The 27004-nt window shown below is 33.6% G+C and overlaps 1 protein-coding gene across 1 annotated transcript in view; it reads left to right on the top strand.

Annotated features, from left to right (window-relative positions):
- Fife (regulating synaptic membrane exocytosis protein fife) overlaps positions 1 to 27004 on the top strand; it is a 150494-nt gene that overhangs the window by 7915 nt on the left and 115575 nt on the right. The window contains exon 2 of the mRNA XM_017906390.1: positions 7746 to 7854. Within this exon, the coding sequence (XP_017761879.1) occupies positions 7746 to 7854 (109 nt within the window). The remainder of the gene's footprint in view (positions 1 to 7745; positions 7855 to 27004) is intronic.

The following is a 27004-nucleotide window of genomic DNA, read 5'->3' as shown; positions in this document are numbered from 1 at the left end:
AGTTTCTTTATACGATTTTCGACTGATGGAGCGAAATATTTAATTTATTTTTCACTCCACTTAGAAGAATTAATGAATTCAGAATTGCTTATATTTGTACACTTTTTATTTATATCGTACGATTAAACTCAATATTCAAATTAATTCACGATTAAAATTTATATTTGTGGCTACATGAATCTTCTAGTAGTATTATTCTTCATTCTTTAGTTTTGTACCATCAGTTTTGAATTAAATCATTTTCGTAATATTTTTACTTCCATTCACTTCTTATTCGTTTGTCCCAAGCTTCATTTCACGAAGAAATCGGGACAGAAGTTCGATTTTGACATCCTTTTTCATTTCAGTTTACACCCTGTGCAGAGATATATCGTGAAATATGGGTGTAACTCTAAAGTTCAATTAAACTTGTAAAACTCATAAAAAGTCGCGGAGAAAGTACGTAGGTCTGACTCGGGGCTGCGGGAGGTCATTTTAATATTTTAATACTTATCGCTTTGAGTTACGTGTAATGTCAGCCACCGTTTTTAAACAAGCGTGTAACGGTATACAGTTGACGTGTTACTAATTGCATCATTTATTACGAACACAAGTATTGTGCATTCGTTATAATAGGCCAATTAAACCGATTTCATTTACGGTGTAATAGAATTACTTAGCGATTCAATTATGCTTGTAATTCTGAGCACAACCCAATTTCTAAAAGTGGAACGCGTGCGAGTGATGTGTTATTAATATTTTGCGAGTAATTTTCTTGATAGTACCCGTGTGTATATAATAATATGAAAATAAACTGTGCATGATGAGGGATACAAAGAACGTAAACGCTATTTCGCGGAGAATAACTAAAGGATTGATAGATTTAGGAACAAAGGAGATTAACAGTATAGCGTTTTTAAAAAGAAAAAGAAGGATACCGAATTTCTACGTACGATGTTAATAATAAAATATAATTAATAAACTATAATATAATAAAATTTTATTAGGTTGTTGGGAAAGTCATTTCGTTTCTTTTCTTTGAAAATGAAAGACGATTTTCTTATAGTGAATAAATATTTTATTTCCTTATATGAAATTATTTTTCGGACAACCTAATAATAAAATCTTAAATAAAAGCTTATAATAAAATCAACATCACTCGAACGATGAATACAAGACCCACATTTTCTCCTATGACAGATAAAATCAGGTAATCGAAGAAACATAAGATCAAAATTTCATAGCACTTCGATTCCTCCATATCTAACAACAATACTCGCATAAAATACTATATAGTATCTTCAATACCGGCCACAACCAATTTAACCGAAATCCATCATGGTCTCCATTCGTCCGATAATTTTCTCATTAATAATTCATACTCTGAAAAACTTGAAAAAGTTTGAAAAGAAAATATATCGAATCTGTACACATAGTGAGGTACGAAAAAAAACAAAAAAACAAAAAAGATCTGCTTCACTCGAATCATGAATACGAGATTCATATTTCTCCTGTGACGAATAGTTAGATTTCAATTCCTTAAAAGCTTACACCATAATCATCGCAAAACGCTATATAGTATTTTCAAAGTCAATTCGATCCAAGCCCATCATAGTCTCCATTATCATAGTCAACAATTTTCTCATTAACGATTCATACTCTGTAAAAGCTGAAAAAGTTAGAATAGACAAAAATTGAGTCTGTACACAAAAAGGCGACGTATGAAAAGAAAAAAGTGGAATCTGTACATAAAACGGCGATGTTTGAAAAGAAAAAAAAAAAAGAATCGGCTTCACTCGAGTCTACATTTTGACCTACGATGATTAATTTAGATCTCAATTCCTTGATATCTTATGCCATCATCATCGCAAAACACTATATAGTATTTTTAAAACCAATTCGGAAGCCATCATGGTCCCCATTCATCCGACAATTTTCTCATTAACGATTCATACCCCGTAAAAGCTGAAAAAGTTGGAAAAGAAAAAAATCGAGTCTGTACACACAATGGTGGCGCAGGAAAAAAAAAAGTAGAAAAAATGGGGAGAAAAATGGTGGATGCTAGCGCCAGGACTATTCACCGAGTCGTTCCACTTGGAACGTACACGGAAGCGCGCGAACGCGCGTTATTCGATACATGCACGTGGTATGTATACACGTTTGGATTCGGTCATGGTTCAACCGCATTTTCGTTTTCCGGCCGCCTCTAACAAAAGCCCACGGCACGCCATATGCCGTGGCCAGGAGCGTCGGCTATGCATTAGCAGAAGGCCACTGTAGAATATCGGCCGTTTAATATTCCCCGTCGAATTTGCATTCCGGGATTCCATTGCTCACTCGGATTACGATGGCGCGCGTTCCTCCTGGCCTCTTTGGAATCCTCCCAAAAGCCGAGCCCGCGTCCTGCTCTGCCCGTGGATCGAAGGTTGAAGGGCAGAACGCGATGCTGATACCGTCTCCACGCAGACCTGTTTACGTGTGCGCGAGATCGAGAGATCGGAGAAGTACCATTGCTGTCTAGAAGATAAGCGCACTCGCGGGAGCCTTGGGTGAAGGGTTATAGCGTTTGGAATAGCGTTGGAAGGTGTTATTGTCTGACAATACGACAAAGAGTGTTATTTTGGGAGCTTTTAGGGAAATTGTGAGGATTAGTTGCTTGGTCGATTTAGTATTACACGTTCTGTAGGAGTGAATTAAATATGGGATTGTTGCGGTCAATCTCCGTGCAAAAGCGAATACCGTGCGTACGATAAAAGAAGGCACAGCGTGTTTACATCCTCACAGCTGATTTTCGGCCGATATTGGCCGAAAACGGTGACGAAGATCATCCGTTACTGTCTTGTGAGGATGTAAACGTGCTATGCCTTCTTTCTCCGGACGCATAGTATCGTGCGTTCGAGAAAAGAAGGCACGGCGTGTATATATCCTAACGACAGATTCTCCCTTGATCACAGAAAACGATGATCGATGATCTTCGGCACCATCCTCGGCCAATAACGGTCACTACGTGTGATCATGAGAGAGTCAGTGGAGTTAAACAGCCATGAAGATGTAAACACGCTGTGACTTCTTTTCTCCAACGCACTATAGAAGAAGTGACAGATATTATTTCGATGATGCAATGATTAGGGTTATTTTAGGCTATGTTTGACAGAATCTTGTCGATTTGAGATTAATTATTCTGTAGAGATGAATCAAATATGGAATCATTCGATTAGAATTTAATATACAGAAGACAGAGAAAAAGGAATCAAGTACCTCACTTTGGGGTTTATTTAGGACAACTGAAAGGATCAGGTGTCTTATCAATTTAGCATTCATCATTCTTAGACATTTAGTAAGCTCATACCTCAAGTTCCTGAAATAGAATATTAATGTCAATGTATTTCTGAGGATGGTCTGAGACACTTGGTCAGGGTCTACTCTGCTAACGAACGATTTACGACAGGAACCTGGACTAGTTCCAAGTCATGCTATCACCAAAAGAGATATTCGTATGAACGGAACACAGGATGTCACTTGATAACTGATGACTCAAAGCATCGTAACTACCGGGTGTCGAAGAAACAATCGTTTGCAGAATGTAAAAGAAAATTCAAAGATGGCGAGCAACTCTAGGTTCTATTTCCTTATGCAGAAGAGGAACTTCGTCCTGGAGGATTTGGCTTCATAATAGAGAAGTTGAAGTCACCTTCTGGCAAGAGGACCGTCATGAGATTTGGGCCCACAATTTGGGCATGCCGCGGGGGGCACCGGTCGCGTTCGCGAGAGATCCCGGAGCTACCCCAGTGCAGCGAGGATAGCCTCCATAGGGGTTTTAATGAGTACAAATCTCACACATAGTCTCGTCCCCTCCCCCAGGGGCGGGGTATCTTTCGACGATTTCTCCCACGTAAAAAAAGGAAAAAAAAAAACAGAAGAAAGAGGACCGTGATGAACCTGTAGGGGGTCCCCTCCCCTACAGTGATTGGTCATTGAATGTCATTGAAGTCGGCTGGTCGCAGTTATTCTCGTGTGGCGGTGGCGCTAGAAGGGACAAAAGGAAAAGGAAGGGATGCGTTTCATCCCGGGCCTGCTAGGACTCATCAGTAAGGCTTACCCTAGCAGGCCCTGCCTTAGGCCGGGATAATATTGGAAGTCATATGTATAGGAACTGGAGGTTTTCCGAGGACTTGCGAAAAATCCCTCGAAGTCGGAATCTATCTAGTGACGAGGGTGAGAATGATGGTCGTTACAAACCCCACTATACTTATTCTAGAACCCCTCTAAACAAATCGTCAAAATCTATAACAAGCGAAAGGATTAAATATTAAATATCATTAATGCTTACCAATCCAGTAATATACAAATCGAAATAACAGAGAAATATGTTAGGAACCGACGAAACTATACTAAACGTTAACTAACATAGCAAACCAATAAACAACGCATATGTACGTGCTGCAAGCTGAATTCACGTACAGATTCAATTTCAACGACCTTCCGTTCTCCGTTTAATGCAATTAAACTTATGGCCGGTACTGTATATGAGATAGAGAGAGTAACTCCAACTGCTCTGCATGTAAGTGGAGTCGAAGGTCAGGGGGTACCTACGAGCAAGGAAGACGGAAGCGGATCGAAGATCAGAGATAGAGATATGGAAATGGAGAGAGGAAGCGAATCGTTGGTAGCATGCCAAAGAACGGACGATTTACATAGCGATTATTAGATTTGCTCTCCATGTGTTTCACGTTCGACTTTATTCTGCGACAGTCGGGGTAGGGGGGGGGGGGTCAAAAAGTCAATCCTCTATGTTGAAAAAGGAACGAATAGCCAGTAGCTCAGGTTGGTCGTTAGGTCGACGAAAATATTGACACTCGGCCCAACAGTTGACAGTGGCTCGACTGTAGCTTATAAGCGTCTTCTATTTGCCGTAATAATGGCAAAGAAAAAGTTATCGTAAATATAGGTCGCCAGAGTGTTTGACTTTTCAACTGTCTAGGCTGACTCTGCTCTGTTATATATCCGTGACGGAAAGGAAGTCGTCCAATAGCTAGCTGCTGCTTTATTTACACGTCTACACGGTATCTTTGGGCGACCGAAAAGGCTACCTCCAGCTGGCTGAGTTTCTCTAATAAGCCACGAGGGAGCTATTGTTTGGTGGTTTTGGGCTGATCGATCGTGTAGGTTCAGAGCTATTTTCAGGTTCTTCAAAAGAAAATCCGGAGATTTAATTTATTATTGTTTTTGTTCTTGGATGTATTTGTATCTTTGAAGCGTTTGGGGCCTTTGGTGTAGCTAGAATATGTCTGTGAACTGGTTGAGGTAGCCTTGAACGAATTTGTGTCTTTGAAACGTTGGAATTACCTTTCTAGTATTGCTGAAATATGCGTTTGTGAGTTGGTCTGACTAACCTTGGATGGACTTGTGTCTTCCATTCCTTTGGGTCCCGCTCTTTCATTGTTAGAACTTCAAACAGATGTATACCATTGAAATTTTTTCAGTTTTCTTTTTGATATTGCTAGGATATGTATCTATGATATGCTTGGGACAATTTTGAGAGGATTTGTATCTTTGAATCGTTTGGATTCCCTCTTTAATATTGCAGGACTGTGTGTCTATGAGTTTCTTGGGGTAGCCTAAGCCATAGTCTATTTTTCTCTTTCTGGTATTGCTAAAATATGCGTTTTTGAATTGGTTTGACTAACCTCCAATGGACTCGTGTTTTCCAATCCTTTGGGTCTCTCTTAGTATTGTTAGAACCTTGAATATATTTGTATTATTGAAATATTTTCAATTTTCTTTCTGATATTGCTATGATGTGCATCTATGATTTGATTGGGACAACTTTGAGTGGATTTGTGTCTTTGAATCGTTTGGACTCCCTCTTTGACATTGCAGGACTATGTACCTCTGTGAGTTTCTTGAGGTAGCCTAAACCATAATCTATTCTTCTTAGGTGTTTCTTAGGAAATGCTCATAAATATTGTGCTTAAGAATGACAGCTTCCCTTGCCATAAATTATAGTGATTCTCTATCCTCAATGCTATTAGGATGATCTGTGGAACATTGTATACGATTGCTTTTTGGAGATTGAAGATAGCTTAGGTTTATGGTGGTCATTTGATGGTTGAAGCTTAGCAAATCTATGGTGATATTCTGCAGATGTGTCGATTATTTGTGCAATCGTTAAAGTTGAGATTTTTATCAGTCTAGGTCCATTCTCTTCGATATTTGACAGATGCTTCAGTAGAGCATGAATAATAAGACCTATGAGATAACAGTCATTTTGCACAGAGAAGAAGCGAAAAGTATTATATTCAAGAAAAAGAATGAGCAAATAACTATTATACGATGTTCTCAAATAAAAATGAAACCAAAATTTAGATTACATTTTCGGTTTTAAAATTGAATTCTATATTTTTCCAAATATCTACGAAGAGACATAAACTGAAACCAAAATTTAGATTGCTTTTTGACATTCAGTCCATGTCTCTTCGTAGATATTTAAAAAAATATAGAATTCAGTTTTTAATTAATCTGGAATCTATTATTCGATTTATTCCGTAATAATATGATAAAATTGTAAATATTACGAGGAATAATTTTCTGATGTTGTTGTAAAGTCTCCATGAGAAACAAGAATGATATCAAACGTTTCCAAGCATAATGAAACGTGAAGTTTCGCTTTTCAATTCTTCCTGTTTCAAACTAACGATGTGCATATGGAACATTTTTCCTGGAATTTTTGTTTCAGTCGAGAGAATACGGAACAAGAGAGGCACGCAAACGAATTTATCCTGCTCGTGCGTTAATAATCGACTATAACTACGTTAGCATCAATTGATAAACGTTCACAAGTGCACGGGCACCAGTTTCAAAAATTAAACGAAACAGTTTTCAACTCGCAGCACGTTGGTTTTGTTTCCCTTAAGATAGCTCGTGTTTTTCACTCTAAACGTTACTGTTTTTGGAAAAACACTACAATATAGCAGTCACTATAATTTCTCAGATAAATTGCAGGAACGATATATTGTTTAAAATTTCTTTTAATATTTTAATTTTACTGTACATCAAAGTTTCTTTCAGAAAAATATTATATTCATTAATATTATATTTACCTTAATTCGAGCTGGAATTGATTAAATCTTACTGAAAATTATTCATACTTTATAATATAAATTCTGGTATAAAATTATATATAACTCTTGAAACATTTAAATTTAAATCAAATTCAAATTCAATTGATCTAATGGTATACTGTATACCTCCATACAATACAAATATAAATCTAATATAAATTAACGTGGATGTTAATGATCCACAAATAAAGGCCAATATAAAATAAATAAACAAATAAATAAGTAAAAATGAGAGTAACAAAATTCCTAAAAAAAATACTATATCAGACAAACAGAACACAGACACCACAAAAATATAAACACTTCCAATTTCCTAACGAAATGACGTTTTAATCAACACAAAGTCTCCACAGTTGTCGTCACTTACACCTAAGTTCAGTGAGGTTGAAAAATCATGTCACGTACAGACCAGACCCATTCGTCATGTGAATTCCAGCGAGCTAGACACATTTATAACGAATATCACGTCACCCGTAGGTTCCCTGAAATCGACGATCTCTCCCAGAGTCTCCGCCGTTACGAGGCGCAGCTTCAATTAGATCTCGCGCCTCCGCATAAATAACAGCGCGAGAGCACGTCTAATTCGAGGCGACGATGCTTCGTTTTAAACACCGTGCTTATGGAGAAAATAATTTTCTTCCGTAGATAGTAACGCCGCAACCCGATTCAGAAGCAACCGGATCGGATACGCCGGATGAAGGCGGAACCCCCTTCAGCAGATGGAGGCACATAGGAAGCGGCGTGATACGGGACGGTGAGTTGCATTAAACTATTTGTATTCGATACACTAATTTCGTATCTTCGACAACCGTGATGTCTTCTTACTTTTGAGAACACGCGATCATACGAAATTTATATACCGAATATTATGGAATATTTTTTATATTATTGTGTATATTTTGTGTTCTGTTTATTATATTACACTATATTATATAAGACTAGAACTATCAATCCAGTCGAAAAGACTGGTCTCGAAATTTTCCTTTTTGCAATTGCTTGAAACATATAGATGTTTCTAAAAAAATTAATGTCGACTTATATTGAAATAGAACTATACTTGAATTATATATTAATTATAATAGAACTATACTATTATAAAATATTGGTAAAATTACTATTATCTATACCCGTTATGTTTAGGTGTCCATTGAGAATCAGTAGTTCTACTGTTAAAGAGATCAAACTCATAGGTTAAAAGCTAGAAATCTATTTTGAATTTTGAAAATTTAGCAACAATCGAGTTTTTTGATATTGAGAGTTTGAAAAGTTTTATAGGTGTTATATTAGCATTATATAACAATATATAACAGTATGTTATATTAATACGATGTATAAAAGTATTAATGTTAATGGCTTACGTGAAATAATTAGTATATGAAATATTTTTTAAATGAAATTTTAGCCATTCCTAAATTATTCAGAATTTTGTATGTTTAGGTAAACTAATTTTCATGTGATCTTACACGTTCTTTTTCTTCAAATGGTTAATTAATTGCGATATTTTAGATTTGTAAATTATAAATTCTGAAATTGGAAAGTCCTTTCAATTTTCTTCTGAAAATTTCTTCGTAAAGATAATTCATTTATGGGTAAAGAATTGGCCAGATGTTTGGCGAAATGAACATCCGTGGGTGTAAGATTGGAGGAATAGAGGCTACGTGACAGAATTTCGTATTCTAGACCATAATCCTTTCTCTACTGTGGAATACGTGGCAGTATGCTACAGCTATGTGGCAGAATTAAGTCATGGAATTACATTTTTAGTTATTTCAAATTAATACGCAACCAATTATAAACAGATAGGAACTAAGAGCTTTAATTTGCGTAATAACCTGATTTATTTTCTTTTATTATTCCAATTATTTATTTGCTTGTAATATATTGTTATCCTACTTATAATTCCAAATTGTAGAGAATTTTACTGCAATATTTTGCAGATGATTTAATACGAACAATCCCTGTTACCTTGTTCGAGTGAAAATGGTTCTGGGAATTATTTGACAAATATTGCTGTTCGAAAGTTAGGGATTATCTACTTTAGAATAATCTGCTTTGATTCGAAGCTGATGGCTTAGTATAAGAGACATTTGATATTTCATCTGCGATGCACGAGTAAGCGTTTGAGATATTTGCAGAAATTAGTATTATTTATCACTTCTTAAGCGATAATTAAAAAATCATACTTCTTAAAAGTATAATTATAAACGAACATATATATATAAAGCAAAGCAATATATATTACCTGAGTTCTTTTTTACATAATAATTGCAGGTAGGATGACCCATCCAATGTGGAGGCCATTTTGTAGTTAATACGTCTGAAATGTTGAATGAATAATTCATTAATTAATCAATGTCATATTTGCATAGTTATTGTTATTATTATCAATTAAGAATTTTAATATCAATTTCAAATTAATGCGTGTTTAATTAATGTTTTATCTTAAACAAATTATCTCGAATCTTAAAAGTAACTCCTTTCAGTCTCCATCTTTTCAACAATCTAACTAAAACGGAAAGCAAATAAAAAATTGAAAGCTTTCAATTCCAAAAATGTCCGAAACACAATACCCTCTAGCTTGCCTCGTCGACCAAGCAGAATTGGACAAACCCAGACGAATAAACTAAAAATTCTAGCAATCCCGGGAAACAGTTCTGTTTTACAGTCTCCACGCACCAACCTAACCATTAACGAGCTCTAACACCTTTTTCCCTCTGGTTCGTTATCTCCATTGTCGTCCACACTGTATTTCGACAAGTCTCGTTTCAACGAGGAAGCAACAAGAGGCAGCGGCGTGTCGCTGGCTAACGCTCCCAAACGGAACAAACTCGCATAAATAGCGGGCTCGTTTTTTACTTAATTACTGTCGGGTCGCGTTTAAACGCTGAAAAAGAGGGGAAGCAAAAGGGGGGAAAAAATAAACGTCGAGCGGGAAAGTGAGAGCCCGAGGACAATCGCGAAACGACGGATTTCCTCTTTCCTTTGCTCACTTTCTTCCTTCTCCATTTTCCTCCGTCACCCCCTCTTACAATTTTTCACCACTTCTCGCTCCGTCTCTTTCTTCCACCAGTCTCGTTCGGAGCCAGAACAATTTGCTCGGAATTAAGCGACGGACAAGCATAATTCATTCGACGCTGGTCGACACGCGAGATGCATTTGCAATTTCAACCCACGCGGTTCCCGTTACGAAGTTCACTCTTCTTGTTTTTCCCGTTTCTCACGGTCGCGAGCCACGCGTTCTCTCCTTTATTCCGTCAGGCGATGCGAGTTTCGAAATTCCCGCCATCTGGGACGGGGAGTCACCGATACGTGTCCCCCTGCGCAGCGAGCCAAGTGTTGGCCACCGAGAGAAGCGCTCGTGACGGCTCTCAAAGTGGTATAAATCGAGTAATTTTTTGATACAGCGGGTCTCAAAGTGGCGATCGTTAGACGTCAAAGGGATGTTTTAATCGGTTTAATTGGTTCAGTCGCCCGGAAAGCGCGGGTTCTATGCTTTTAACGTCTCGTTTTTCATTTTTTTCATTTTTTTTTTTTTTAGAATTGCTAAAGAGGACGATGTGGATCTTGGAAATCTGTGTTGAAGTGCTTGGTTTTGAGATAGTAGGGGTTTATTCGTGATGCGGTTCCTGTGTTCTTGCAAGTGAAAATGGACAAGTGAATAGACACCATGAATTTGAATAGGTTGAACAGTTTTCTGGTCTTTGCGAGCTTGTACAAAAATATTTACAATTATATTGTATTAATATTTAATTTTGAACTATTATTTTATGAATAAAAATGTTGTAGTACTAGTTTCTTATAATTTGATAAAAACAAATTGAGGAATGGAAGAAGCTTCATGGAAACAGTTTCATTTTCGCGAATATTAAGTAATATCTTGATTTTCTGCAATTTTAAGAGCCTCTTTTACTATTATTAAATTTATTTAAAGTAAAATGAATTGTAAGATCCTTTAATTTTAGAAGATTAACTTTTCTCTCGTAGCTACAATGCTATTTAGATAAGAAAGCTGTAGTCGTTGGGATTTCAGATTTGTGGAATCGTTCTCCCACGCGAAACAAGGAAATGGACATTTAAAATTGGATTATTCTGTATTTAGCATTGAAGAGAACAATTTCAGCAAATTGATTAATTTCTGTTTAATTATAGTATATTAAAGTGTATATAATTCTATTGTAGTCGTGTTTCAGATTTTGAAATTTTATGACCCAGTTCCTCTCAGCATTATACGACCCAAATTAAAAATATGAATTTCATAAAATCCTTTTCTCCTCTTCCCTTTATCTTCATTAAATATATCCCATTATTTTTAAATATAATAATTTCAATAATATTATCATCAACCCCTTGATACCCTAACTTCTACTCTATTACTTAAACTGAGTATACAAAATGATATAATCTATGAAATCTTGTAATAATAATTTTAATTTAATTTGTCTGTCTTCAAGTAATACAGAAAATTCTTCCAAGATCCATCTTTTCATCTATTTTAATAACAATTCATACTAATTTGAATCAGTAGATGCAACTCTGTTTAACGAAGACGAATAACAAAATAAATCAGAAAACTTTATTAAGAGTTTTCACTCAAGATACGCCTATGCTATCCGATAACTCTAACCTGCCAGCGATTCATATTCTTTAACTACGTCCAAAATTAGTTAGAAATTCACTCTTAACGGACCAACTATTAATCATATCCTTTATCTCCTCGTCTGTTTTAATAAGCTATCCTCGGCGATTCAGCTCGATGGGAAACGACCCGCGTCAGCCAAACGGTTCTCCATTCATTTTTGAGAACCGGATGAGCAGAAAGTTGCTCCCGATACCAAACGGCATTCCATCCTCAAGAAAATTGCTTCCCAGACCTTCCACCTATTTTTGTCAAACGATGCAACGTCCTGCAACGTTCTCCAGCGACATTGTTACGCTGAAAGGCGGTAACAAGGGACAGATCGCCGAGGGCGTCGCAGCGACGTTAATTTAACGAAAAATTATTGACGACGAAAAGATGGGACACGGATATCGGATACTCGAGAGAGAGAAGCGGAAAAGACAGACTCAATTTGTATCGGGAAAAGGAAACGATTCCTTCGAAAAATTTGCTCCCGTAGTCAGACAGATATTTGCAATTTCGACGAGTTCCTCGTCTCCTTCAACGTAACCGGCTAACCTACTTTCAGACGATGCTCGCTCTCTTCGTTACAGTCTTTCTCATCGAATTTACCAAATGAAATAAACTACCCAACTCCGTTGTCGAGGAAACAGTTTTCTTTCGAGACGCGACGTATTCTTCTCGCGGACGCCCGCCATTTTGTTCTCGCGCGTCACGGCAGCCATGTTGAAAACCTGTCGATTAAACGACGAAATTCTTTCTCGTTTTTCTTTCCGGTTTGCTGTCGGAGATTCCTCGTTTCTTTTCACGGGGTATGGGATAGGATCCTTCGTTGGATTATTGGTTCGAACACGGTTTACGACGTTCGAGTTACGTTGTTTCGACTCTCGTGCTAGGGCTGAGGTTAGGAACGGAACTTAGGTGGAAGTGATGAGTGGTTTAGATGGAGTGTTAAATTCGATTATTGATTTTTTGTTTCGCAATTGAGAAATATAATTTGTAAATGGAAAATATTAAGAGCAGTGAATCTTCTGTGATTAATTATTGTAGAAATAAATTAATTTATTTATGAAAGGTGAAGGTCGTACTTCATTACATACTTTTATTTCCTATTTAGTCTTTAGGAATATGTTCCTTAGTTTTACTACAATAGCGTAGTAAAATAATCAATTATGCGAGTAAGATGCAGTAGTGTAGCAATACGTAAATATTCTGATTTTTATATTTTTATTTTTATGGGACATAATTTACTATTTACTAAATTTGTGTTTGCTTAAATTACAGAATATGAAAGTTGCGTTATACATGTATTTAATTATTTTGATTAACTATAAATATACGAATAAGGAATTTTCAAGGTATTTGATGTTACAAAAGATTAGTACCAGAATTCTCGTGCTATTAATCACTAATAATTACACAGTTTAGTATTACAAACGTACCTGATGTCAGATTAGCTTTTGAATGCTTATCTAATGGAACTTGCCTCGCACAAATTATCGTTTGGAAACTATTGCTGGAACAGAAACGTGTATCGTATTTCCATACGTATGCGCATCTTAACGTCTGTTTAAACATTATGAACGACAGTAAAGTTCGCCATAGAATGAAATTAAGCTGGATACAATCGGAGTTAATGGGTGTTTATACGAAGTGTTGCATAAGTATTCATCATAGTTTAGAAGTTCTCGTTAATTTCATTGTTAATATAAATTATAGTCAACCTGGACTTTCTTTTTCCAGAGAATTTTGTTAGGTTGGCCGAGAAGCAATATAAATTTTTTTAGTATAAAATAGAAGTTATTATCTTGAAAATGAAAAAGACGTTTCATTAAATTCGAATCTTTTCACCCCTTCTCATTATTTTGATTTTAAGATAATCATACGTGTCTAATAAATGTGTCATATTTAATACTTTAAGTGGATTTTTTCATAATAGGAAACAAAAGAATACTATTTATTGCAAAAATCCTATATTACTTATGGGCTAAGCTCATATTTCTATTTCAATATCAGATTAAATATGATACAATATCATAATCATATTTGCCTTAAATATTTCCTGTTTATTGTTTTCAATTTTTATTCGCCCAACTTCACTGCTCTGTAAAAATTAATTACTTCAAAGTGAATTATTTAGAACCATATATTACCTTTGCATAATTACAAAAAATTTATATATAAATATGAAAAATGTTTCTCTCGTTAACTACAAATTAATAAGTTTTGTGAAAAGAAAAGAATACAAGTTTCTGTTAAAAGACACGAATCAGGTCATTCTTTTGTATAATAATCACAGTTAATAATCTCATGAGTACATTCGATATTCATATCTCATCGAATAAGATATGAATAAAAATTAGGAAAACAAGTACTATACTAATTGTATCATATTACGAGACATTACGTATTTGCCGATATGATTTGAACATTATTTAAAGATGATGCAGAATAATGTATATATTCATGTATCTTTACAAATACATGTGTACATCGGACGATGATGTAGGTTTTATTAATAGTAACATTGTATTAACAGGAAATATGTGAATGTTGATTATGCTTCCATTGTACTCGGTTTTCGAATATTGTCTGATTGAGATTGGAATAGCTCAAAATTAAACTCAACGACGAGACAATTCGAGAAAACATAATCGTGATTCAAGAATTTCGTTAATTAACAGCAAATTACACGTTTTCAACGTATACGGGGTCTAAAATGACTGAAGATTTAAAATATAGAACAGAAATTTCAAATTGAATTGTTACGAGAAAATTTCCATAGTTAGAATTAAAGTAAATTAAATTTTTTACAAGATTTTAATGAAAATAAAAATGTAAACTGTGTTTCACATTTATGATATAAAGAATAAGGTATTTTATCGACTAATTAACTTTTTCGAGAAATTTGATTAACGTGGGTATTTTGAAAGCCTGCCTCGAAAATTGTCTTTTATTCAGCACGATAATGCAATTATGAAAGAATATTTTTAAAATGGCTAGTAATTTTCCGAGCAAGTTTTATCATAAAAACATCCGAAATTTTGTTTTCTCTGTGCTCAATTTATTTTGGATAAATGAACTGTTTTTAAATTATATATACAAAATATCTTTACATTTTGTTTTAAACATATTAAGGACGCAAAATCATTTGTATATCCATTGAATTGCAATTGCTGCAGTACTGGAAAGTATTAATTTTTTAATTAAACTGGATCAAGAAAATACATCGTAGAAAATAATTTCGATCAATCTTTACGCTGAATAAATAAATTTAATCAAAAATTCAATTTCACGTGTTGTTCACGTAAAGATGTACATCGATATTGTGACTGGAAAATGTATAATTTTTAATAAATTAATGAAAAATAGAAATATTCTTTTTTAAATTTAATAGTATTTTATAATAAATTATTAAGTTCTTGATATATTATAATATTGATTTCAAATAACGAAGTAGCTTCCAAGTTTTGAAACACTATATATACAAAATAGGGGAATAAATTCACAGGGAGTAATTATACATACAAAAGTAAATCAAAAATAAGAAATAAAATTTTTTCCTACCGAGCTTAGTTCTCGAGAAAATTGAAATTGAAGATTCGTTCAAAATGCATGTACCTACATATAGGAGGTACTATAGGATAGTACGAATATAAAAATTGATTCAATCATCACTATTCATAATATGTATAATTAATAAAATATATCATATGTGAACAGAGAGCAATCTGATAGCTCCAAAGAAAATACAAGTTTCCTAAAAATGGCTATAAAAAAAAAAAATTTTTTTAAATTTTCTAATTATTCAAAAATCTATATAAATTTTTCTTCCAATCAGGTCATCTTTCGATTAGATTTCTATAATATTTTCTGTACACATTGTTATATTATTTCTTTCACATAACTCCACAAGTAAAAGTTTATGGGATGAAGATCTGGTGACTCAACGGATCAATGCACTCTACCGTCCCGACCTACCCTACCATTGACCCAGTAAATCGCGGTGAATGTTTGTCGCACGGGTAGTAGTGCACGCGTATCGCGCTAGCATATTCAAATTCGATTTTCTCGAGAATTAAGCATATTACGAAAAAATGTTATTCTTTATTTTCCGTCTATTTTTGGACGTAGAATTGCCTTCCGCCATTTTGCACCAATTCCTCCACCACATCCTGCGCATACTCGATTAGTACATTCGCTTCAAATAATTCACGATGGCTCGGAAACTCGATTCAAAAATACACGCTGCATTGCACCATGTCGATGTATATCGACTGATTGCAGTATATCGCCGGTGTAAACGCGAATCTACAAATTGCGAAATAAAATCGTGCCCACGTCACAGACGTTGATGACGCGTTTCGATTGGTGCTCGAACGTCGCATGGAAAATACAAATTGTCGTTACACTTTTCACGAGAGATTTCATACGAACCTTTTGCCGGCTACGACGCGAAAGGTTAACGTTTGCAATTTGTATTCATTATTTGCGCGTTGTTACTTTCGCATCGTTCAATAAACGAAAACAAAGAGCATGGTATAATATACTCGTAGTTCATAACCAGAGATGTTAGTTTCCAAGCGAACAATTGATTAAAGTAGACAGTAGCAATGCTGAACGAAAGACCTGGACCATTTACTGGTTGCAAATGTGCAGTTACTTTGTGAATAATAAAAAAAAAATTTTGTAAGTTTGAAGATTTCGTCATACAGTTCAAGAATATATATTACTGTAGCAGCCACTACTCAATACTTCTTGAGATATTTATGATTAAAGTTTTATTACGTCTGTACCTACAGATTTATTTCCAATGCCTGTAGTTGATCTTTTTTTTAAATCTATTTTTTATTTTGTATTCATTCTTCACCTATGAAAACATTGTAAATAAACAACTTAATAAAAAAATTTATTTCTAACGATTTCTTAATAACTTGTCCCATCTTCAAGTGTTCCTTCGAGTTTAAGCATGTTATAAGACATATGTTAGTTTTATTAATGTAAAATATCTTTACAATCAAATTTATTAACATTTATTATTTATTACTGTAATTCAAGTTAGAAATTAATTAATATATTAATATAAAAATTTAGAAAGTAAATAAGGTACATAGGTTACATTTCTAAAAACTGATATACAATCGATTGAAATATTATTAACTAATACTTATTACTATACCTTAGTGGCTGGCTCTTCCATGTAAATATTACACATGTTTGTAATACTCCTATAATAAAAAAAAAATCGTACCTGAAAAAAAAAATAGCCAATCCCATTACAGAACATTCCCCTCTACGTTGACAAATAGAAAAAACCGAATACAAAAGCCTAATTTCGAAAATAGAAAAGAAAAAAGTAAATAGCGCAGGACGATCCGAAAGCCACGGACACTTTAGGCACTATTTTACGAAAACGCAGGCCCGAAACCGAAAAAAAATGAACAATCCCGTTAAAGCAAAATTCATTCTACACGGATATATAGAACAAACCTAATTCAATAGCCTAATTTCTGAAAAAAAGCCAAAAAAGTAAATCGCGCAGCATTATTTCTCCCCCATTGAAACTATCAGCACTATTTCTCGAAAAAGGAAGCCCGAAACCCAAAAAAAATTACCAATCCCGTTGAGGAAAAAATTACTCTAAGCGAATATGTGGAAAAATCCGATTCAAAAAGCCTAATTCAAAAGATAGAAGCCAAAAAAGTAAATTGCGTCGCACGATCTGACAGCCACTAATACATTCGTCACTATTTTACAAAAACGCACACACGAAACCGAAAAAAAATATCCAATCCCATTATGAAAAAGAACCACTCTACGCGAATTAGTGAAAAAATCCGGTTCAAAAAGCCTAATTCAAAAGATAGAGGCCAAAAAAGTAAACTGCGTCGTACGATTTGACAGCCACTGACACATTCGTCACTATTCTAGAAAAACGCACACTCGAAACCGAAAAAAAATATCCAATCCCATTATGAAAAAAACCACTCTACGCGAACTAGTGAAAAAATCCGGTTCAAAAAGCCTAATTCAAAAGATAGAAGTCAAAAAAGTAAATTGCGTCGCACGATCTGACAGCCACTGACACATTCGTCACTATTCTAGAAAAACGCACACTCGAAACCGAAAAAAAATATCCAATCCCATTATGAAAAAAACCACTCTACGCGAACTAGTGAAAAAATCCGGTTCAAAAAGCCTAATTCAAAAGATAGAGGCCAAAAAAGTAAACTGCGTCGTACGATTTGACAGCCACTGATAGATTCGGCACTATTTTAGAAAAACGCACACACGAAACCAAAAAGAAATATCCAATCCTATTATAAAAAAAATCACTCTACGCGAATATGTGGAAAAATCCGATTCAAAAAGCCTAATTCAAAAGATAGAAGCCAAAAAAGTAAATTGCGTCGCACGATCTGACAGCCACTGACACATTCGTCACTATTTTAGAAAAACGCACACTCGAAACCGAAAAAGAATATCCAATCCCGTTATGGAAAAAATCACTCTACGCGAATATGTGGAAAAATCCGATTCAAAAAGCCTAATTCAAAAGATAGAAGTCAAAAAAGTAAATTGCGTCGCACGATCTGACAGCCACTGACACATTCGTCACTATTTTAGAAAAACGCACACTCGAAACCGAAAAAAAATATCGAATCCCGTTAAGGAAGAAATCACTCTACGCTGTTATACCGAAAAAATCTAACCGAAAAGCCTAATTTCAGAAATATAGGCGACAAAAGTATACTGTGTAGAACGATTTCACAGTTGCTTTTCCGTTACTTTGTTTCATATGTGCACCTTCAATCGTAAAATAGTTGCCCTACTGGTTGGAGAACAATCTATTCTATGCAGGAGTAATGAAATATCTTAATCCACAATCAAAATTTAGAATGTAAAAGAGATAATGCATAACTATGTTGCAATGGAATGTCAAGATCGAAGAAAAATTAAAAAAACTATTGAAAAGCTGCCTATTCAGTAATGTTGATCAAATATTCCAATTGGCAGTCGAAATCTAGAATCTTCTACAGTAGATTGTAACGGACAATGCGGTAGTATTATAGGATCCCGCACTCACACCACTTTATTTTCCACATGGATCGTTATATGATTTGCACTATGTAATATCCCTTTTTTCACATGTAGTATATTACCACCGAAGAAATATTCACAGTTAGTAATCTTGAACTTCGTAAAATAATGTCAATCAGCTATATCACTACTTCACGAAACGTTTTGAGATTTAATGTTTCATTTTGACGCGTGAGAATATTCCACCATTTCTTACCGGTATGCTTGCTTGCCGCCAACTGGAAGTTGGCTGCAGCCGGAAACGCTAGGTATTTTTATAGTGGGAAAATGTTACATCTTTAAAATAGCTATGCGATAAAGTATCGACGTAGAATATCAAACCTTATATTTAATAGTATGAATGAAGCAATTATAAATATATTTCTGTTGCGAAAAGTTCCAAGTTTCTATAATTAATTCATGAACCGGAATTATTAATTATTCCATTATACTAATGGAAAGACGAAACATTATTATCTTCGACAATGGTTCAAACACTGTATGCAATAATCACCAATAATGAATTAAATAACAAGGAATTCATGTCTAGAATTATATTAGAAAGCTCGCTAAGGCTATGCCTTTACGATGCAATTATAAAGGTTGATGAATTAATTACAGACATACATGAAGTCAGATGAAGGCGAGTAATTTTGTTGATAAGAAATAAAATGAAACTACGATGGTTATATGCTTAGGAACCTTTTATTCACTTTGAAAATTTCACATATACATTGTCCACTACTTCTTCACTTTCCTGTCCTATTATTCTTAGTATACTATCAGAAAATGGACTGTTCAATATTATAGTTCTTATCAATCTTGGAGGATAAAGTGGTCTATCATTCTACAAAAAAGTGGAAATATATTTATATCAATTTTTGATATATTTTCTTGTAAACATTACATTTACCTCATCTATAAGTACTTCTTCAAGTTCAAGCATGTTATATATAGTTTCTTCAGTAACCTTACAAAAGATTGTACGTTTATTTTGCAATTCTAATGTAGAACCAAGAGTAAAAAAAAATTGGGAACCATTGTCATCTTCTCCAGCATTAGCCATAGCAATTAAACCTCGTCTACAGAAACGTAATCTTGTACGAAAATCGTCCTAAAACACATATATCCAATAATTATTTTTGAATAAAAAAGGAATTCATTTTATTTTTAAATGTAGTCTCACTTTAAATGGTTCTCCATATATTTTACCTCCTTCTCCTGGGATCACCACCTTGTGTTATGATTCCTTTAATAATTCTATGAAATATAGTGTCATCCCAATAACCATCCATACATAATTGTATGAAATTTCTACATGTCTTTGGAGTTTCTTTGGCCCATAATTCTGACATAATATCACCAACAGTTGTTTTCATTGCAAACTAGTTATAACAAATATATTAGTTTGATTAATGTAAAATACTTTTAAAATCAAATTTATTAAAATTTATTATTTATTATTGTAATTCAAATTAGAAATTATTTAATATATAAATATAGAAATTTAAAAAGTAAACATTATCGGTTAAATTTTTGAAAACAGATATACAATCCATTGAAATATTATTAACTTATACTCACTTTATCCAAAGTGGATGGCCCTTGTATATAAATATTACGCATGCCTGTAAGTCTCCTTTAATGATACAAATCCTTTGTCAATAATATTTCATATTAAAGCTTTAGTTATTTAAAAATTAGTCAACCAAATGGTTCTTTTCTTGAATAATTATCAGCAGGTAAGACGTACCTTTTATCTCCTTTTAACGTTGGCTTCATTGGCCCAATCAATTCCATGTGCCACAGCCCCATTATTTTTGCTGCTTTTATAGTTTCCAAATTCCTACAGATAATTAAACACATTTTTGCCTTAATGCAACATTTACACTATATTCAATTTATCTTTACCTTTCATAACTAATGCCACTTGTTCATTCTCCATCTCTTCAATGATCCTCATATTTCCATGTCGATGCCACACATTTTTCTCTGTTGATACATATGTTGCCTCTTTTCTGTTTCTTGATTCCTCATAATATGTATTTCTTTTTCTCACTGCTTTCACTCGAACCTGTCTCTTTTCTTTATATACCTCAGCTCCATCATTCTGAAACTTAACACATTAGCGGTGGTCATTGACTTTGACCACTGATATTAATATTTATTTAGATCAGGAATACAACATACCTTTCAATCTCACTGTATTCTCTATATTTAGTTGTTATAAGAGGCCATCACTCAAATTAAATTTTGTCTGCCTAAGCCATCTTAATCTTCTGAATCTTTATTCGACCATTAAAGATTTCTATCCTGTATGTTCCATGAGTCCAATATTTTTCTACGGTTGCACGTGCCTGTTTATTTCAACAGAATATTGTATTTTCTCAAGCAAGTTCTGTTATCACTAATAAAAGATGGAAAAACAACTGCTTGTAACATACATTGTTTAGTTACAACTGAAGGTTATGTTAGTGATGCAGGCACACCTGTATGCACAAAAGTTTTGTATTTCCTCTATCTAATGATTATTTATATTTCCGTTTTCTTTCTGTAGTAAGATTGCTATAGAAAACTGTTTTTCTTGCATAATATTCTTATTATTTTGTACTAAATATATATTTGCATAAGAATAAAATAAGAATAAATAAGAATAAAATTGTATAAGAATTTTTTTATTAAGAAATTTTATTTACAATGTTTTTCTAGGCGAAAAATGAATACAAAATAAAAAATAGAGTGAAAAAAAACTACTTACTATGGACAAGAAACGAACACCCGGACGTGATTCATAGGAATTAAATCTGTAGGTACTGAAGTAATAAAACTTTAATCGTAAATATCTCAAAAAGTATCGAGTAGTGAGGGCTATAATGATATATATTCTTGACTTGTATGACGATATCTACAAATCTGCAAAGTTTCAACTAAATCGGTGACTAGAAGGATTTGTACTCTATTAGACCACTCGTAATTATATGCACAATATACATATTGCTCTCCCCACTCCAACTATGGAAGCTCGTATCTACCAATTATATACATATAATTGCCTACAATTAGAAATAGAAATAGTATCGATTAGTTTAGAATAATTAATATTTTGATATATAATGTTATTAATTAATTAATATTATTGATATTTCGTACGAACCTCTTTATTTTTATTTTTATTTTTTCCCAGCAAGAATTTTCGAGGGCGTGAGAAAATAATTTTTGCATTAAACTTATTGAATTTTTCGTTACTCGCTTTATGGCACTTCAAAAAGAACCTTCCTGTCTTAAGTTATGAAGTAGCTCATCCTATTTCCTGGTTCGAGGTATATAGTCCTTATATATTCTAGATTATCTAGGTCGAGACTATTTATTTCAGGATATTCAAAAAATTGTTAAACTAGGTGAAGGGTATACCGAAAAATTTATTTTCATGTAGTAAAACTCTCTTAAGTTAGCCCCCCTAATACAATCGCTATTATAGGATCACGTAGAGTATGTATATACAGTTTGAAAGTTTGCACTATACTATACACTTTGAAACATAATTTCTAACTAACATTTATTAATCTAGAATTCCTTATTTATAGTATCTGGTTTTAAAAATTTTCAGATGTTAACAATAGATATAAAATATCCACGATAACTAATTACATTTCCCTTCTTATTATTTTTCTAAGTTCGTTATGAACTTTATTTAGCAGAGTATTAAAAGCTCCTCCGATAGTAAGTTCGGTGCTTCAATTAACGAGAGCTTACTATCATATTTCTCTATGTAACACAGTATCCGATTTTGCAAAAATTTTAACTTCATTGTTACACTCTATTTTATTAATTCCTTGCAACTCATAATAAACAAATACACACATTTATTTGTCAGAAATATTAAAATTTCCCCTAACGTTGATTTTTATTTTTCATTTATTGTATAAGAATTTTTTTATTAAGAAATTTTATTTACAATGTTTTTCTAGGCGAAAAATGAATACAAAATAAAAAATAGAGTGAAAAAAAACTACTTACTATGGACAAGAAACGAACACCCGGACGTGATTCATAGGAATTAAATCTGTAGGTACTGAAGTAATAAAACTTTAATCGTAAATATCTCAAAAAGTATCGAGTAGTGAGGGCTATAATGATATATATTCTTGACTTGTATGACGATATCTACAAATCTGCAAAGTTTCAACTAAATCGGTGACTAGAAGGATTTGTACTCTATTAGACCACTCGTAATTATATGCACAATATACATATTGCTCTCCCCACTCCAACTATGGAAGCTCGTATCTACCAATTATATACATATAATTGCCTACAATTAGAAATAGAAATAGTATCGATTAGTTTAGAATAATTAATATTTTGATATATAATGTTATTAATTAATTAATATTATTGATATTTCGTACGAACCTCTTTATTTTTATTTTTATTTTTTCCCAGCAAGAATTTTCGAGGGCGTGAGAAAATAATTTTTGCATTAAACTTATTGAATTTTTCGTTACTCGCTTTATGGCACTTCAAAAAGAACCTTCCTGTCTTAAGTTATGAAGTAGCTCATCCTATTTCCTGGTTCGAGGTATATAGTCCTTATATATTCTAGATTATCTAGGTCGAGACTATTTATTTCAGGATATTCAAAAAATTGTTAAACTAGGTGAAGGGTATACCGAAAAATTTATTTTCATGTAGTAAAACTCTCTTAAGTTAGCCCCCCTAATACAATCGCTATTATAGGATCACGTAGAGTATGTATATACAGTTTGAAAGTTTGCACTATACTATACACTTTGAAACATAATTTCTAACTAACATTTATTAATCTAGAATTCCTTATTTATAGTATCTGGTTTTAAAAATTTTCAGATGTTAACAATAGATATAAAATATCCACGATAACTAATTACATTTCCCTTCTTATTATTTTTCTAAGTTCGTTATGAACTTTATTTAGCAGAGTATTAAAAGCTCCTCCGATAGTAAGTTCGGTGCTTCAATTAACGAGAGCTTACTATCATATTTCTCTATGTAACACAGTATCCGATTTTGCAAAAATTTTAACTTCATTGTTACACTCTATTTTATTAATTCCTTGCAACTCATAATAAACAAATACACACATTTATTTGTCAGAAATATTAAAATTTCCCCTAACGTTGATTTTTATTTTTCATTTAATAATAATAAAATAATTTCTAATTATTTTATCTAATTTTTAATAATAATAATAAAATTTCTAATACACCCATTCTTTTTCTGAAATTATACAAATTCAGTCCAAGATGACTCCAAGTCCCAAATATTTTTGATTTAAAAAATTCTTTTATTAGAAAACAAGTTAAACGTGTACACTAATAATAAGATCAAGAAACACAGTGTTACCTATAACACTACACCAGTCACTCCCATAACAAATTTACCATTGAATTCATTGATTGGAAATCTACCACTCGAGAGCAATTAATTACAAGGCTTCTACAAAAATCACTATCTCTCTCTCTCTCTCTCTCTCTCTCTCTTTTTCTCAATATACACGATGTGCAACTCGTGTGAATTCGAATTCGCTCGTGGCCAACCTGGACTATTGTAATTTACCACGATTGGATTCAACCTGCTTGCTGGTCGTTTATCGAGGAGGTTATTGCTGTAATTGATCTCGAAACGCAATCGCATTGTTAATCATCGAGGTAATTAATGGAACATGGGTTAGGATTGAGAGCGAGTCGGAGGTCGAATAAACCGAATACCTTGGTGTACGTCTGGACGAAGAGGTGGATGGCTCATGAGGAATACGTCCCGTCATGTTAGAATTAGATTTGGATTAGGTATTTCCGTGCAAATCAAAATGTCTTCGTATTGTGATCAAATTTTTGACGAAATTTCCAACTGTGCGATGTTTCTTGTGTGCCTAGTTCTATGAATATGAGCATTCCAATGTTTCTCTCACACACACATGGGATAACGTTGTGTAAGTTAGTTATAAGGGGTCGAATAAATTTATCATAACCGATTACTAATTTTGACATAGATATTTATATATATATAATTAAGATTCCCAATGTAGCAATTATGTTCAAGTGTTGACTATACTCAGGTTAGAGAGTGTCACTGTTCCTGTTCAATTCCAATCTCTTCATCTAAGTCTACGTCCTTTCCAATGGCGCCTTACAGTTTCTTTCTGAAGGATCAGTTGTTCTCATCGATTACATTTTTTACCTTTATAAATTTTGTAATTGTAATTTTAACTGTAATTAATTCACCTAGATTGCAAGGAAAAGGTGTCACCGACTACAAAAATTATGGAAGCTCCAAAATTGTTCCGTTTTTCCAAAATCCTGTGCTATTGGAGACATAGGTGTGATAAAACAATGGTGTCAAGAAAGAAGAGAGGAAAAGGTATCAGCAACCACAGGGATCGTGAAAGCTGCGTCGATGGAAGGCTGTAGAAATGTTATAGGTTTATAGGTTTCTCCAAAATTGTTCTCTCCTTTCAAAGTCCTGTGCTATTTGGAACACAGGTGTGATAAAACAGTGATGTCAAGAAAGAAGAGAGAAAAAGGTGTCACTATCTACAGGGATCATGGAAACTGTGTCGCTGGAAGACTGTAGAAAGGTGGTTTATAGGTACTTCCAAAATTGTTCTCTCTCTCCAAAATCCTGTACTATTGGGAACATAGGTGTGATAAAACAGTGATGCCAAGAAATACGAACCACTCTGCACAGATTGAGCCACTAATTATAAATCAAAGAGATATTACTGATCAAAAAAGATATCACTCACAATCAGGTATATTTCATAGTTCAGGTTTCATATTTATTCTTTCCAAATTTCTTTTTTCAATTCCATTTTATTATTTTCAAACTTTCATCTGCATTCCGAAGTCCTATCAGTTGTATCTTTGACAATTAGACATCGCTGTTATAAAACACCTATCAGCTAAATTTATTGATCAACCGTGTCCACGAGGATACTAACAATAAGCAAGAATATGGCTATAAAGTGTCGAGATTTACTAACAACGTTATTCGTCTGTCTTCTTCGCCTTTTCTCTTTGAGTTCTCTCATCGAGAACGAACGCACCACACTTTTCAATATTTTTATGTTCTCAAATGGATCAAGTTTTGAATACGCTCCGAACGACGTGATTACCGTATGCTTCAGAAGAAGCAATTTGCCAAACTTATTTTCAGCGATCCTTTTACTTTGTTCAATGACGCAAAGCGATCGGACGAAAAGGAACGATAAATAGGTCTGGAGTGCCGGGCTTTAATTAGTGTCGATCCTCTCCGAGCAGCAGATATGTTTTTAACCGCTGCAATTTTCATCGAATCTTCTGTATAAATGTTTGTTTGTTTGTTTATTTATGTATAAAAGCTTCTCGTTGCAAGAACGTTATTGCCCGAGTGGTTTATAGATTTTCGATTATTTCCTTTTTTATTTGACGCTGTTTAAGATCGCTAAATGAGACGTGGAAAGTAACGAGTAATTTATAATATAAGCTTTTTTCATGCAATTGAAATACCTCAAGAAAAGGATTATTTTTCTTCTTACCGGTTTCATGTCTTGCGACGGAAATAATTGTTAATCTTCTGCTATTATCTTTTCATTAGCTTTTTACTTGGTGAGAAAAATGGACTAGCGATTTTGAGTATGCAATTTTGTCTCATTCTCAATTTTTCAGATTTTTCTCAGTCGAACCTTCGCTTCGTTCTTGCTACGCGAATACGTATCTCTACTCTGCGTTTCAGATTTTCAGGAATAACGAAATTATCCGTGGTGGAGGTATTTTTAAAGGATTATTTCCTTCGAATTTTCAATTTCTATGATTTTTAGTTTATTAAATCAAAATACCTGTTTTTTCTCTTCTGTTTACGATATTATTATTCTAGTTTGATTCAAATTTAGTTAACAATAAAAGATAAAAATAAATTATAATCCCACGAGGACTGTATTAACCAATTTCCCATTCACCATATTCCATTTCCCATTATATTTGCCATTATTGGCTTCACATATGCCGTGAATCACTCCACAAATCACATTCAGATTGTAAATGAACTTCTCAAAATCCCCTATCCTATTTATACCAAATTTCATTGATAAATTTCATTGATAACGAATTATGGGATCCTGGATATAAATTTTAATTATTTTGCACTAATTCTTGAGAATAATTTTGACAATTTCGCGTTATGCATTTTTCAT

Source organism: Eufriesea mexicana, unplaced genomic scaffold (assembly GCF_001483705.2).
Source record: "Eufriesea mexicana isolate 0111107269 unplaced genomic scaffold, ASM148370v2 scaffold5379, whole genome shotgun sequence".
Classification (NCBI taxonomy): domain Eukaryota; kingdom Metazoa; phylum Arthropoda; class Insecta; order Hymenoptera; family Apidae; genus Eufriesea; species Eufriesea mexicana.
The sequence above is the reverse complement of the archived record's forward strand: the minus strand, read 5'-3'. Positions and strand labels throughout refer to the sequence as shown.